The following is a 15,996-nucleotide window of genomic DNA, read 5'->3' on the forward strand; positions in this document are numbered from 1 at the left end:
TATACACCAGACGCACATGCTGTATTCATGCACCTCATGCTCACTGGCGAGTTATAACATGGGTGTCTTCTTATACACCAGACACACATGGTGTACTCATACACCTCATGCTCACTGTCAAGTTATAACATGGGTGTCTTCTTATACACCAGACACACATGGTGTATTCATACACCTCATGCTCACTGTCAAGTTATAACATGGGTGTCTTCTTATACACCAGACACACATGGTGTATTCATACACCTCATGCTCACTGTCAAGTTATAACATGGGTGTCTTCTTATACACCAGACACACATGGTGTATTCATACACCTCATGCTTACTGTCGAGTTATAACATGGGTGTCTTCTTATACACCAGACACACATGGTGTATTCATACACTTCATGCTCACCGTCAAGTTATAACATGGGTGTCTTCTTATACACCAGACACACATGGTGTATTCATACACCTCATGCTCACCGTCAAGTTATAACATGGGTGTCTTCTTATACACCAGACGCACATGGTGTATTCATACACCTCATGCTCACTGGCGAGTTATAACATGGGTGTCTTCTTATACACCAGACACACATGGTGTACTCATACACTTTATGCTCACCGTCAAGTTATAACATGGGTGTCTTCTTATACACCAGACACACATGGTGTATTCATACACCTCATGCTCACCGTCAAGTTATAACATGGGTGTCTTCTTATACACCAGACGCACATGCTGTATTCATGCACCTCATGCTCACTGGCGAGTTATAACATGGGTGTTTTCTTATACACCAGACACACATGGTGTACTCATACACTTTATGCTCACCGTCAAGTTATAACATGGGTGTCTTCTTATACACCAGACACACATGGTGTATTCATACACCTCATGCTCACCGTCAAGTTATAACATGGGTGTCTTCTTATACACCAGACACACATGGCGTATTCATACACCTCATGCTCACTGTCGAGTTATAACATGGGTGTCTTCTTATACACCAGACACACATGGTGTATTCATACACCTCATGCTTACTGTCGAGTTATAACATGGGTGTCTTCTTATACACCAGACACACATGATGTATTCATACACTTCATGCTCACCGTCAAGTTATAACATGGGTGTCTTCTTATACACCAGACACACATGGTGTATTCATACACCTCACGCTCACTGTAAAGTTATAACTTGGGTGTCTTCTTATACACCAGACACACATGGTGTATTCATGCACCTCATGCTCACTGGCGAGTTGTCTTCTTTATCAACCAAATACACATGGTGTTTTCACACACCTCATGTTCTGAATTTTAACTTATAAGCGGGCACGAGGTGTATGAAACAGAACACCCGTGTTATAAAGACTGTCGTTGCCCCGCCAATACGCAAGGGTAAACAAGTTACATTCATTCATGCTTTATCCACAGTGGTCACAAGATGTTCGATACTTTTTCTTCTACCGAACATTCACCGTTCTTTACACATGGACATGGTTGATGGTCGATATCGTGCACAACACGGATCCACGCTACTTGTCTTATCTTACCAACTGGTCACAGATAAATATGGTCGCCTATTTCAGTGAGTTTGTATTTTAATATTTGAAACAATTTTAGTAGGTTGGGGCTTGGCCTACTAGCGAAGAATCCTTTTCCTCCTTATTTGCTAACCACTAAACCCTAACTAATAACCCCTATAACCACTAACTACTATAACCACTAACCCCCTAACCATCAACACCTAACCATCAACCTGTAACACTTTCCACCAGCCTATTCTGCTATGTACCGGAGGATTCTTTACTAGTATCTAAGATAGATATAGGACAGAATCCCGTGTTTTCTGATCGTCTTTTGAACAATTAACAACACATTTTTAAAGTAATGAGGATACGGTTTTTTAATTTTGTGAATATTTTGTGTTTACTACCAAATGGGTCGATACAAGTAAAGGTAGGGGCGTGGAGTGAAAAACTATATTTGAAGAGTAACAAGTTATTTGGTGCAAAAAAAACAAAACGCCTACAACACCCGGTATTCCCAGGCGGTCACCCATCCAAGTACTAACCGGGCCCGACGTTGCTTAACTTCCCAGATCGGACGAGATGGGGTGTTCTCAACGTGGTATGGTCGTAGGCGACAGTTCGTCGCGAAACAGCGGTTATAACCGCGCGATGCGCTGTGACGTCATAGTTAATGTGTAGAACGAGGGTTTTAGCTTTATATATAGGGTTTAATTGTTAAAAAAAACAGATTTGTAGGCTAATGCTTAGTGTGGTGGTAGAAGATGGGACACTTTTAAATTCTATTTTCCCGTTTTGGTAGTAAACAAAGAACATTCAAAGAATCATAAAACCGTATCCTTACGAATTACATAGACCGTTGTTAATTGTTTAAAACACGATAAGGATATTTGGATATTATGTGCCAAAGGTGTCCCATCTTCCCCCACCCTACTACATAAAGTTCAAAGGTGTAAAACGTAAATATTTTTGATGTTTCCATTCTACTGCAGCATCGTCGTTTGTATTGCTGGTCGCTCACGTGACACGGAAGAAAACTACGTCACGCCCTACGTCACCCCAGAATGATTTAGAACAGAACCAAGTCGATATGGCTACTGTGGGCGGTGTAGAGGCCTCTATCAACTTTGATGGCAGCCCAAGTAAGAATTTAAGGTCCATTTAAAAAATGAATGAATAACTTCAATATTTACTGTAACGAAATCCAAATACTGAAGTTTAAATGAAGGACATGGCAGGAAAACGACAGTCGTTATAACACGGGTGCTCTGTTTTATACACCTCGTGCCCGCTAGCCCGCTTAAGAGTTACCACGTATATTACTTTGTGGGTGATTGTAGTATGGCTGTATACCACGTTTGTATTCGTGGGGTTGCTACATGCAATAAAACATTTTTAAATAAACTTTTTTGATAGATCATCGTCTTCGGTTTTATCACGTCATAGTGTGGGTTCTTCTTAATACTTACGTCACAATCGCTTTCGGGGTGACGCTTATTTACTGGGTTGGTGCGTCTCAGAATTTAGTCGGTGGCACAACATCTATTATCAGCGTCAATCTGCACGTGCATGCAATAAATAGTGTCCTGGCGTGCATGGAACTCATATCAACATGTCTACCTATTCGTATAATGCATTTTTATCAACCCGTGCTTTTCGGTGTCGCCTACACTATAACGAATTTGTCTCTCCATTGGTCTGACACTATCTCAGACGTGTATAGTATTCTAGACTGGGAAAATAACTCAGCAAACGCAATAGCGTTTACTATTGGTATTTTAGTAGTTGCTATACCATTGCTACACTTTATTTCGTATTGTTTTTACCGCATTCGACTCATGTTATTTTTGTATTTTGTAAAACGTAAACCCAGTTTAGAAATACCATCTAACGCAGTTTAGTTTCTGCAAGAAATGTAATATATTCGCGTGGGAAAGACGGGACACCTTTAGCACATAATATTTAAATAGTCTATTGGTGTTTTTAACAGTTAACAACGGTCTAAATAAGTAGTGAGGATACGGTTTTATAATTCTTGGAATGTTCTTTGTTTTACTATAATAACTATACCAAATGGGACGAGAAAATAGAATGAAAAGGTGTCCCATCTTCCCCACTCTACTATAGCTAACATTCAGGTCGTCAATATGTTTGTATTTGATAAAGTTTCATTTTACCGAGCTATGGTCCAAAAATAAAAATACTTTATGCTGTGAACGTAAAATTCAAAACGCCTACAACACCCGGTATTCCCAGGCGGTCACCCATCCAAGTACTAACCGGGCCCGACGTTGCTTAACTTCCCAGATCGGACGAGATGGGGTGTTCTCAACGTGGTATGGTCGTAGGCGATAGTGCGTCGCGAAACAGCGCTTTTAGACGCGATACGCTGTGACGTCATAGTAAATACAATGTTAGGCACATTATAAAGTTATAAACGCGGAAAATGCGCTTTACGGGTATGTATACAGTCTACCTATCAACAGATAAGTATTGTAATAAGATTGTACACACACAGAATAACCAAAACACATAAATCCAAGATAAATCCATTTTTAGAAAACAAGTAAACAAGTTACTTCTGCAAAGTTGAACTGGATTAACCCCAGATTCCCCTGTGACGTCATAACCACAGGGGCAGCTAAGCAAAAGTAAACAAAAAGTTAAGATTTTGAGACCAGAGCTGTGTATTCGTTGCATTTCAAGCCTGCTTACTGGTTAAACAAATATTTTGCGCCGCTGATTGCTAAGTGGTCTCGCCGGCTTAATTATTAGGGCGTTTGGGAGGCGTGTCGGGGGGAAAAAGGCGACTGTTGCGTTTTTGTATTAAAACGGCCAATTTTTTAATTTGTGGCAGTCGGTATTGAGGTATAGTTAGGATTGAAAGCGTTTTAAGCAAAATGTATGAATAAGAAGAGCAAGGATAACGCTACTGATAAACTATAAGTTATAATGGTAATGCAGCTATAGTATAAGAAAGATATTTAATTCACCCCCAAAATAAGCGAAATTTCCGAAAGCTTGAATGAATGTAACTTATTTATCCTCACATGGCGAGGCAACGTTATAACACGGATGCTCGGTTTCATACACCCTGTACCCGCTTACGATTAACGTATATGTTTTATTGTAATGCATGGCTGGTAATTTGGTCATCCCCAAATTCCCCCAAAACGTTTTCTTAACGAATACGCGTCAGTATCATCTTACACGTACGCAGGCCACAGGTAATGGGCGTGTTAGGGGCATGGCGAGGGCATGTCAACGCTGAATCTTGTTGTACAAACCGAATCTAGCACTCTAGGGACGTTAAACAGCTGTCATGTAGCGGTAACTCATATAGGTACAAAGGTTGTACGTTTAATACCTTGGTATACAACATTTTAAGCTTTAAATACGAACTTTCAAGTAAATATGACGTGCTAACAATGTCAAAGACGTTGGGACGAGATATTACATATTTGCAAAGTAAACAGGCGTCTACATATGCCAGCCAATAAGTCTAGTATTACAGTCAGGCTTGAAAAACCATTGAGAAAAAAGGGACATCCGTTTGGTATGTATGCGTCGGCGTGGTAGACGCATGATAGCGGGTAACGGTCGTTGACTGACTATAGGACGTAAGAAGGAGAGTTACGCAATCTGAGTTAGACCGCATTTTTCAGAGTGGAACTTAGTTTGATACACTGCTAGAGTTTACTGCCGAGTTGCTTAGCTGTTCTTGCGCAATAATAAAGCTTGTTAAGTCACAATGGAGTCAACATTTATGCCAACAACGTCGTTTCAAGGTATTTATTTATTCAGTACTATCTAGGATTAACTAACTAGTTCTAGGTCAAAAAAATGGCGAGAAAATGTCATTTTAAATCCCATACATTCTAGTTCTGTAATTTACCTAAAGTATCTGTTACGTTTCAGTCACGACGGAGGCAGCATGGTCCAATGAATCGTTGTTGTGGATACTTATTACTGGATTCATAATAGCATTTGTTCTTGCGTTTGCCGTTGGCGCTAACGACGTTGCTAACAGCTTTGGGACAGCAGTAGGAGCCAAAGTACTCACCCTAAAACAGGTCAGAACTTAATATTAAAACCTAGATGTCATGGGATTGAATATATTGGCGGGAGAATCATAATTTCGCGCCAATTTTTAAAGCCTTTGTTCGCTGTAAATGGCGATTGTGACGTTTCTTTTCACTTCCTTTCACGCGAAGCCTAGTAAAGCTTACTCTACCGCGACGGAATTTCTTTAGTTGACTTAAATTTTTACTACGGCCCTGAAATAGCTCTTATCTGTTACTATATCACAACTTAAACACAGCTGCATGCAAGCTTGTTTACTACGTTAACCACCTAGTAGTTAATTATTGCCGAATCTAATAATACGGCCATGGCTACTATGTGTTGTTAAGTTAACTGATTCAACCCACTAAAACAAACAATGACATGAGTTACGTAAACAGTTGGAGAAAACCTTCCGCAACTCGAATATGGGAATGGGAGTGGCAACCATAGATATGTCACTCAAGTTCCCACCCACAAAGATATAAATGACCAAACCAACCAAAAGTCATGCCTGCTTATCCACACACTGCAATAGCTTCAGCAACTCGACTGTGGGAATGGGAGTGGCAACCATAGATATGTCACTCAAGTTCCCACCCACAAAGATATAAATGACCAAACCAACCAAAAGTCATGCCTGCTTATCCACACACTGCAATAGCTTCAGCAACTCGACTGTGGGAATGGGAGTGGCAACCATAGATATGTCACTCAAGTTCCCACCCACAAAGATATAAATGACCAAACCAACCAAAAGTCATGCCTGCTTATCCACACACTGCAATAGCTTCAGCAACTCGACTGTGGGAATGGGAGTGGCAACCATAGATATGTCACTCAAGTTCCCACCCACAAAGATATAAATGACCAAACCAACCAAAAGTCATGCCTGCTTATCCACACACTGCAATAGCTTCAGCAACTCGACTGTGGGAATGGGAGTGGCAACCATAGATATGTCACTCAAGTTCCCACCCACAAAGATATAAATGACCAAACCAACCAAAAGTCATCTCTTATCCACACACTGCAATAGCTTCAGCAACCATATACAATGGAAATGTCCCACTGGTTAACTTTAAGCAATGTGTCAATTTATTGCTACCAAGCCTTTATTGTGCTAGTTTATTGTATAGGGCCATAAAACACATACGTTTGAAGTACAATACCCGGTCAAAGTCCAAAGTTTGCTTTCCATACAGGCATGCGTTCTTGCGACGATCTTTGAGACTGCTGGGGCTGTTTTGCTTGGGGCCAAAGTCGGCGAAACGATCCGGAAAGGCATCATTGACGTCACAGTATACGATGACGTCACTAATGGCGTCACAATCCTAATGTTGGGAGAACTGAGCGCAATGTTTGGTGAGTCATGGAAAACTTTGGGTAAATTTTTCGTAAAATAACAGCAACCGATTTCGACACAGGTTGTAAACAAATTGACAAAAAATCGATAAGTTGACGCAGCGTGGTGCAACGGCAGCTGAGTAGATATAATAATTGTGTAATGTTTGTGTGCCTATTCTGGTATATATGGGTGAGATCTCTACCTACAAACATAAGATCATAAAATGGTATTTATTAATCTCTTTGAAAACGATAGCGATGATCACATTATTTGAAGAACGGAAATTAGGAAATCAACAGCAAAACGACAGTCGTTAAAACACGCTATAGACAAAAAGTGTGAAAAAAAGGTCATTTAAAAGCGTCGCTGTTGCACCCAACCAAATAAATAAGCGATCTGTCTAGAAAAGCAAACCAACCATTTAAAAATCAATTTCCCTTTGAAGGCTCCATGATAATTATTGATTTTTTTCAACAATTGATAAACTTTGAAAAGTTCATTTTCTCGCAAGATCGTTACTTTTCAATTAATCCAAGGGCTGTTGCCTGTGTTTAGAAGCCCCATCCGCGCATACAAACTCAAAACCCATAAAAACTATTCATAAAAACGTTGTTTTTTTTTCAATTTATATGTAGTATAAGGTGGGGAAGGATCGAAAACATTTTCATTCTTTCTCTTCCCACTTAGTAGTAAACAAAAAAAACATTTAAAGAATTATGAAACCGTATCCTTACGACTACCATAGACCGTTGGTAACTGTTTAATAAAACACGATCAGGATATTTGAATAATATATGTGCTAACGGCGTCCATATTTCCCCACCCTACAATATGTTATTGTTATAATTTATGCAACGATTTCTATTTCAGGATCCGCAGTTTGGCAGTTGGTCGCTACCCGGTTCAGACTTCCCGTTTCCGGCACGCACAGCATTGTGGGATCGTGTATTGGATTCTCATTGGTCGCCGTGGGGTCAACCGGAGTCAACTGGCCGAAACTCGGTTTAATTGGTCAGTTTAAATGATTTTGAAAAATACATTTGCAGTATGAACTGATGAAACCTATTTATACGCACATGGCGGAGCAGCGACAGTCCTTTTAACTTTTAACACGGGTGTTCAGTTTCATACACCTCGTGCTCGCATAAGTTTTCATGTATTATAACTGTGAAAGTAATTATTTTGAGCGAAATTTTCTTTATTTATATGTTTGGCTATAATAAACGTTAGTATTTTTCTACTGGTTTAATGTATTCCATGTAAGCTGTACGTGACATTCAATCAATACAGTTTCCTAAAGTCAAATTAAAAATTCATTTTGCGGCTTTATTACCGTTTAAAGTTACATTTAATTGAGTAACTAATTATGTAAATTGATATTTCGACACAGTGGCCAGTTGGTTCATATCCCCTGTGTTGTCGGGAGGTCTTACTGTTCTATTATTCCTCTTTGTTAACTACACGATACTAGCGAAGGTGGGTGTTTGTGGTTAATTGGTGTAGAATTACTAAGAGTGGTGTAATGGACAACAACAATTGGCTTAAATCAAAAACATGTCATAAGTTGTCACTGTAAAAATAGAAAGGCTGCTATCGGTTGTTCTGTTCGGTTAAGTTACATTGGGTGCGACGATGGCCAACTCTGGCCTTAATAACAAGTTCCAAGCGTAGGATCTCATCCATATAGAATAGGGGTCACTATGTGTCATGCTGTTCAGTGTAAGGTTACCATCGGTCACTTAAGGTTTAGGATTACAATTGTGTTGTAGTTTCATCGTGAACATATTGTTTCTTTCAGGAGAACCCGCTTAAAAATGGCCTTCTTCTTCTGCCTTTCTTTTACGCCATCACAATCGGCATCAACACGTTTTCCATCGTGTACTCTGGCGCACCATGTGAGTAAAAATACTTTAAAACATGCGCGGTTGGGGTAAAATGATCCATGCTTTCATTCTATTTGATTGTCCCATTTGGTAGTAAACAATAAATGTTTACATTTATAGATTTATAAAACCAGATCTTCACGCCTCTAAAGTTGTTTGTTAAAAGTTGAAAAATATGCCAAAGATGTCCCATCTCACCCAACAGTACTAAACCACCGACGGTTTCAACTTTGCCCTACTCATACCCTTGCTTTACTTTGCCCTACATTAAACCCTGTTATATAAAACGCAGTATTAGGATTGGATCACCTTCCAGTCTGGGCATCCGTGCTAATTTCCCTCGGCTTCGCTTTGCTAACGGGTGTGTTGGTTGTACTGCTGGCAGTTCCAAGAATTAGAAGTCGCGCCAAAACAGCGCTAACAGGTTTGTATTCCAAACAAGATTACTTCCATATTAAGACAGTGACGTAATCTATGTTCCATGACGTCATACATGTTCTAAGGCGTCATACATATAACATGACACTACACATGTTTAACTACTTGGGGTTTGCATACACACACGTCCACAACTATTTCTAACAATGTTCATTAAAATCCCACGTGCTAGGAATTTTTCCCGCCTTTTTTTTGGTAGCGAATGTTACGTCACAAACATGACTCATGGCAGGGATTGCGTCACAAACATTCCTATCACGCATATGAATGTATACCTTCAACATGTTTTACAACATGAGGTTCTATGTTCTCATTTTACTAACGAGTAAGAACAGGGTTTGGCAATCTTTTATACTTTGCTTCAAAGAGTTTTTACACATAGCGTATTTTAACGACTGCTGTTTTGCCGCTTACTGCTTTCTCTTCTTTGTTTTTATTTTAGTTGTATCTTTGCTATTGTATTTAAAGAGAAAAATAAAAACGTATTTTATGTAGGTTTGTACAAAATATATTTTTATGTTATACAGAATACGAGAAGTCGGAAGACAGCGTTCGGTTGAACGAGAAATTGGACAACAGATTTGACGACTCCGGATACCAAACACCGAACGATAAGAACCAAAATGTAAGTTACAACAACTATATATACGCGTGGGCGGGGTCCCGTAGCGTGGCTCGTCATGGGATGTGAGATTTTAGCCAGAGTTGCCCATTATACCCCAGCACAGTATATATACATTCTATTATATATGGGTGAAATCATACAGGGAGGCACGTCGTGGGCCATATGGGGCCTATAAGATTAAAACCAAAGATTGCTCATTGATCGCTAACTGCCTTGCTTAAGAACACGTTTGCCTATCAGTAATCGATCATTAAACCTAATTATGATGCATAAATGGCCAGAAAAACAATGCCCAATTGTTATAAACGAATTTCTAACATATTTGAGGCCAGAGTGAAGGGCTTTGTGAGCCGAATTTACCCAAGCCTGATTTAGACCTTGCGTTGTAACAGTCGGAAAGTTTGTATTAATGTCAAGCTTAAGTTCCTGTTGAATCATTTACTGGGCAAATATTTTCCGTTTTCTGAATGTGGACTTTAAACGTGGGGAGTTTTTGTTTGGCAGGTAGGCTATAATTTAGTTTGCAAATAGCTTATACTAGGACGTTCAAATGACACTGTTCATCGAATATTTAATTAATAGGGTAATAGCCAGTTTACGAGTTACCACGTATGTAACTTTGTGGGTGAAAAAATCAATATAATATTCAGCAAAATCAACAAAAAATAATAATTAAAATGTTAAATCCAGAATAATCAACAAAATGTTAATCCATGTTGCAGAAACCTCAAAATAACCAATGAAATGTTAATTTCAGACCCCAGAGTCCAGTAGCCTGATAGAGAAAGTGTGTACCCTGCCTGAAGAAACGGAGTTCAGGCTTCAACTGGATAGTAATGGTTCTATGTTTTCACGAGGTAAGTATGTATGTAAAACACAGGCTAGGTCATTCTTAAAGGGCATGCCAATGAGAAATCAAAACGTGTGTTTTGATAAAAATGCTCAATACACAACGGTACAACCAATGTTTCACCAACGGGGCAGCTAATATAGAACATATATAACACAGGCCAATGTTATTCTGGTACGTGCCATAATAGGTTTATTTATTTTTGAAAACGATGGCGAAGATAAAATTTTAAAACAACGAAATGGAAGACAATTAGCAACTAAACGACAGTATAGTTAAAACACGGCATGTGTAAAAACTGCTGGAGAAAGGCGTCGTTGGAAGGTTGGCTGCTAAACTTATGCCGTAAAAATTTAAACCAAGAAACAACTTCTAAGAATATCTTCGCTAGGTCATATACGGTTATAATAGCACGTTTTTATGCATCTTTTTGAAAATAATAGTTAAGGTATAATTTTAAATTATTTGAAATAACGAAAGGAAGAGAAATAGAAGCAAAAGTACAGTGGTTTAAAGACTTAACGAATGTCCAAGTAGTGAAAAAAATAAGCGTAAAACTTATTCGGAATAATGTGTAATCGTTACACCATGTAGAAACGGTATAAATATGAAGTCGGATTCGTAAGGCCAAGTGTTACATCGTTGGAAAACTCGTTGGGTTTCTGTCGAATGTAGGTTTATATCACATATCTCTTATAGTAGTACTGTGGTAACGAAAACCATTTTACCCAACAGTATTAAACTTCAAGATTAACTTGTAGCCAAAGCTTCCACGAAACACTTATCGATCAATACTGATTAAATAAACCGGCATTGGTTTATACAAAGGTACAACTCCAACCTTATCAACACTGTGGTATACACATATATGCAGAGTGGGCGTTTCCAACTTATATCGGTTTAGAGTTCGGATAAACTCAAGTTTAGTTGTTGACACATAACTTGCAAGCCAAACCCACCGTGGTGGTCGGTTTTGCAAATATTTAAAGCGACGGGTAAACAATTCTAAATGTACAAACGAGACTGTAGCGGTTTTTATCAAGTAAACAAACTTATTCTCTAAAACAGCTCTTTTGAGACTTGTTTGCTCGCCGACGTTTCGACGCTCGTCTTCATCAGGATATATGGAATGACACAACATCGCAAATTACTTAAAAAGCTTCTATAATACGCCGGGCTGCAACAGTTTATATGAACCAGAGTTTATATACGGTCTTAGTTTATATAAACAAAAGAATGTTTTGCGTTTTTCTGCGAACAGTTCAAGGCGGTCAGTGACGTCATCGTGAAACAACGTGATCGTGACGTCACGGTTTAAACTGAGAGGATTTCCGCAAGTTCTCTGTTTTTCTTTTTCAATAACCAGCTGATGTTACAGGCTCCCAACCTGGTATGAGTGGCACAGAATGCACAAAACGCCCCAATGGACCTGAGGCTGGAAATGTGCCAAATACGGTGAGATGCGACATCACGCGGCCGCTTTTCTCGCCAAATTGCACCACCAGTGGGCGGTATCGGTCGCCTCATCCACCCATCGCATATTTAATCATAAAAATAAACTAAAATTATCCACATTTGGATAAAAAGCGCATTTTAACCGCCATTTCTATTTTTAGGAGATTTGGACAAACTCTGAAGCGAACAACAACACCAACAAAGACGTTGAAATTGAAAGTACAGAAGTAAGAGCATAACCTGAATTATATTTACCCATTCGAATCCTTATATAACAAAGATCAAATTAGTAAAAACAACGAAGAAAAGCAAGTAGCAACAAAACGAAAGGGGGGTTAAACGCCCCATGAGTAAAAAAATCTATAAGAAATATTATAACAAGATCAGCTTCGGTGGGATTCGATTCCAGTACCTTAAATGTTTCAATATTCCCGCAGGAGAACGAAGTTGACGACGGCCCTGCGGTTCGTGAGTTGTTTTCGTCACTTCAAGTTCTCACCGCTTGCTTTGCTAGCTTTGCTCACGGTGGTAACGACGTCAGGTGAATGAACGAAACTTATTTATTCTCGCGTAGCATGCAACGACAGTCGTTATAACACGGGTATTCTGTTTTATACACCTCGTGCCCGCTTACAAGTTACCACGTATGTAACTTATTTATTCTCGCACGGCAGGGCAACAACAATCGTTATAACACTGGTGTTTAGTTTCATACGCCTCGTGCCCGCTTACAAGTTACCACGTATGTAACTTATTTATTCTCGCATGGCGGGGCAACGTCAATCGTTATAACACAAACTTATTGGTGTTCTGTTTCATACGTCTGTGCCCGCTTATAAGTTACCACGTGTTTTATCACGTATACTACTCAAATCATTTTACTTCCTGACATCACTTGAATTGTTTTATGTTTTAAACCAAAACGTTTAAAGAAAAATCGTATCTCACATATGAACTGCCATGTTTGTATAAAAACTGACCACAATAACTTTTCTATAAAATTAATTTCCCAACCCTTTTCTAGCAACGCTATCGGACCCCTTATAGCTTTATGGATTGTGTTTTGGTCTGGTGAGGTCGTCCAAAAAGCGTTCACACCATGGTACCTTCTTATGTATGGGGGATTCGGTATCTGTATCGGCTTATGGTTGTTGGGGCGTCGTGTTATCGAAACTATTGGTAGCAATCTTACTAAAGTTACTCCTTCAAGGTAATAATGATGCTTATGACGTCATAGACGCGATTATTTTCCATAACCTCTACAATACTATCCTTTTTTTGTTATAGTATCGTTGTTGATTTTTGAATTACGTATTTATATTAACTTGAATGTATTTATTGCAAATTTAGAGGGTTCTGCATTGAACTGATGACCGCATTGACAGTGCTGGTCGCATCCAACGTCGGTCTGCCTGTTTCCACCACGCATTGTAAGGTACGGTAATACACATTGTAATGGTGGGGAGTGGCAGCCATGGATAAGTCACTCAAGTTCCAACCCACGAGGATATAAATGACTAAACCAACCAAAAATCATGTCTGCTTATCCACACACTGCAATAGCCTTAGCAACTCGACTGTGGGCATGGGATTAGCAACCATGGATAAGTCACTTAGGTTCCTACCCACGAGGATATAAATGACCAAACCAAGCAATACGTAACGCTATTTCTAACATGTTATATATTTTGAGTTTTCAAATTCTTCCTCTTAACACGACTAAACCAAAATTCAAGTTAACGTTAGCAACATTTAAAGGTCGGATCCGTCGTTTCTATTGGCTGGTTCAGATCTCGTTCGGCCGTTGATTGGTCATTAGTTGGCAACATAGCTGTCGCGTGGTTTGTAACTGTTCCTGTATCTGGATTGCTGAGTGCTGGTGTAATGTGGGTGCTAATGCAAGTTGCGTTGTAGACAACAATTTAACTTCAACTGTCTTAATAGGGATTTATAATATGTTGGGGTAAGATGGTTTTCATTCTCTTTTTTTCGTCCCATTTGGTACTGGACGAAGAATATTTACAGAACTATGTAACCGTATCTTTAAGACTCTAAAATAGCGTTGTTATGTGTTACAAACATGATTATGAAATATAGGATATTACGTGGTAACGGTATCCATCTTACCCCACAGTACCACGCTTAGTATGTACTATCACACACAGTACTATGTTTACTACCTTACTGTGCTGCTCGTTTAAAATTTAAACACAGTATATCAGAGTAATAATTTGTCGCATTACAGAGTAAGCTCGTTTTAAACAGAGAACTAACTATTTTTAAGAGGGTAATAGTAAACGATAGGTATTTTGTTTTATTTTTACATAAACTCAACTTTTTTGTTTCATTTGTAAAAAAACGACGACGACGCTGTTACGAAAGTTATTGTGTCAAAAAAACATTTATTTTTAACTGCATTGTGTTATTCGCACTATTATTATACTGTCACGTTAAAAATACAAAAAATAATGAAATTGAAATTACGAAGAATGAACTTTAAAGAAATCCTTCAATTGTAGATGTTGTTTAATCGTCCGATATATGGTAGGGTGGCGAAGGTAGGGCACCTTTTTATTCTGTTTTCGCGTTCCATTTAGTAGTAACAAAACACGATTAAAGAATTAGAAAAACGTATCGTTACGACTCCAAAGACCGTTTTAAGTGTTTTAAACAAGACAAAATGTTAATGTGCTGACTGAATTATCCTACAAAAAAGCCTGAAGAAAGTTGTCGGCAAAACTCCCAGGAAAAGGGTGCGAGAAAAAAGTTTTCGGAAAAATAACCGTCATGAAAACGGTCGTCGAAAAAAAGTAATACCCGTGGCCTATTATTAGAGCTGTGCTCTCTTATCTGCTCCATACACAAACGCTGTTGTCGCGTAATAACATCGACGATTCTTTTGTATTTTGGCGGGAAGAGGCACCGCTAATCCCCGCCAACTTTACAAATCGGAAAGCCCCAATAGGAATCAAATGGTACAAATCCTACAAATAAGAATAGTATTACAACCACCAATGTAAGGACTATCTATGAATCAGTTATAGTTTGATGTATGTTTGCCAATGGTAGGTTTCCTGTACGTAATTGACGAATGTTTCTTCTTGTGTAACCGTGTACGCATGTTTTGTCAACAAAGCAATTGCAACAGCCAACATGTAAGCCGGTTTGCATAAAACTGAATGCGCAGAAAACAATGTACATTTTACGCAATGTTCATAAAATATAATAGATAAGTGTGTATAAAATTAAAGCCAGGGTGATTTATTTTAAGATACCATATTAGAAGATTATTGTCCTTGGTTTAACTTAACATAGTCATAGACACCAAGGTGATCCTAGAATACAGATATTTTAGAGGCCATTTTCGATACCTTCTACTGGTGCCACCAACCTAAAATTTGGACACTGTACTAACTAGACCCCAGCGGTACCGATTCTAAAATGAAAAATTTAAAATTCGAAAAAATATTAATTATGAATATTAATATTCGTCATAAAAACATATTTATAGAATTTTCTCCCGTTCCAGCTTCGAATATGTTATAGCGCTACGTAATAGCTACAAAATGAAACATTATTTTCTTTAAAAAAGTGCGGGGATAGATGTTAAATATAAAAAAGTATGATCATAACTCGAATCATATAAATATTATATTTTCGATTTTTTTTGCGAAAATATAACACACGCATACATCTATGTAGGTCACTAGCATGTTATCCCCATCGAAAAAAAAATTAATTTCAATTTTTTTTTATAACTGAATATTAATATTCGTCATAAAAACATATTTATAGAATTTTCTCCCG

The 15,996-nt window shown here is 38.5% G+C and overlaps 2 protein-coding genes and 2 non-coding genes across 4 annotated transcripts; 2 read left to right on the top strand and 2 right to left on the bottom strand.

Moving 5' to 3' along the window:
• The first annotated feature begins 1,347 nt into the window (after positions 1 to 1,347).
• On the top strand, positions 1,348 to 3,521 carry LOC108950524. Its single transcript, XM_018816457.2, has 3 exons — positions 1,348 to 1,587; positions 2,521 to 2,670; positions 2,945 to 3,521. Exons 1-3 carry the CDS (start codon positions 1,419 to 1,421, stop codon positions 3,427 to 3,429), a joined length of 804 nt encoding a protein of 267 aa, XP_018672002.2. The 5' UTR covers positions 1,348 to 1,418; the 3' UTR covers positions 3,430 to 3,521.
• On the bottom strand, positions 2,025 to 2,143 carry LOC113475306. The gene has a single exon (XR_003397053.1). It is a non-coding gene; the product is annotated as a 5S ribosomal RNA (ribosomal RNA).
• Positions 3,522 to 3,759: 238 nt separating the features above from the next.
• LOC113475307 lies at positions 3,760 to 3,878 on the bottom strand. The gene has a single exon (XR_003397054.1). It is a non-coding gene; the product is annotated as a 5S ribosomal RNA (ribosomal RNA).
• A 522-nt stretch (positions 3,879 to 4,400) lies between these two features.
• LOC100177766 (sodium-dependent phosphate transporter 1-A-like) lies at positions 4,401 to 14,679 on the top strand. Its single transcript, XM_002125206.4, has 15 exons — positions 4,401 to 5,316; positions 5,447 to 5,601; positions 6,796 to 6,955; positions 7,809 to 7,949; positions 8,329 to 8,414; positions 8,737 to 8,833; positions 9,114 to 9,245; positions 9,787 to 9,884; positions 10,642 to 10,741; positions 12,113 to 12,189; positions 12,351 to 12,416; positions 12,627 to 12,730; positions 13,214 to 13,399; positions 13,540 to 13,624; positions 13,948 to 14,679. The coding sequence occupies exons 1-15, from the start codon at positions 5,280 to 5,282 to the stop codon at positions 14,101 to 14,103; spliced, it is 1,680 nt and encodes a 559-aa protein (XP_002125242.1). The 5' UTR covers positions 4,401 to 5,279; the 3' UTR covers positions 14,104 to 14,679.
• Positions 14,680 to 15,996: the final 1,317 nt, after the last annotated feature.

The sequence above is a fragment of the Ciona intestinalis genome, unplaced genomic scaffold (genome assembly GCF_000224145.3).
Source record: "Ciona intestinalis unplaced genomic scaffold, KH HT000200.1, whole genome shotgun sequence".
Lineage (NCBI taxonomy): Eukaryota > Metazoa > Chordata > Ascidiacea > Phlebobranchia > Cionidae > Ciona > Ciona intestinalis.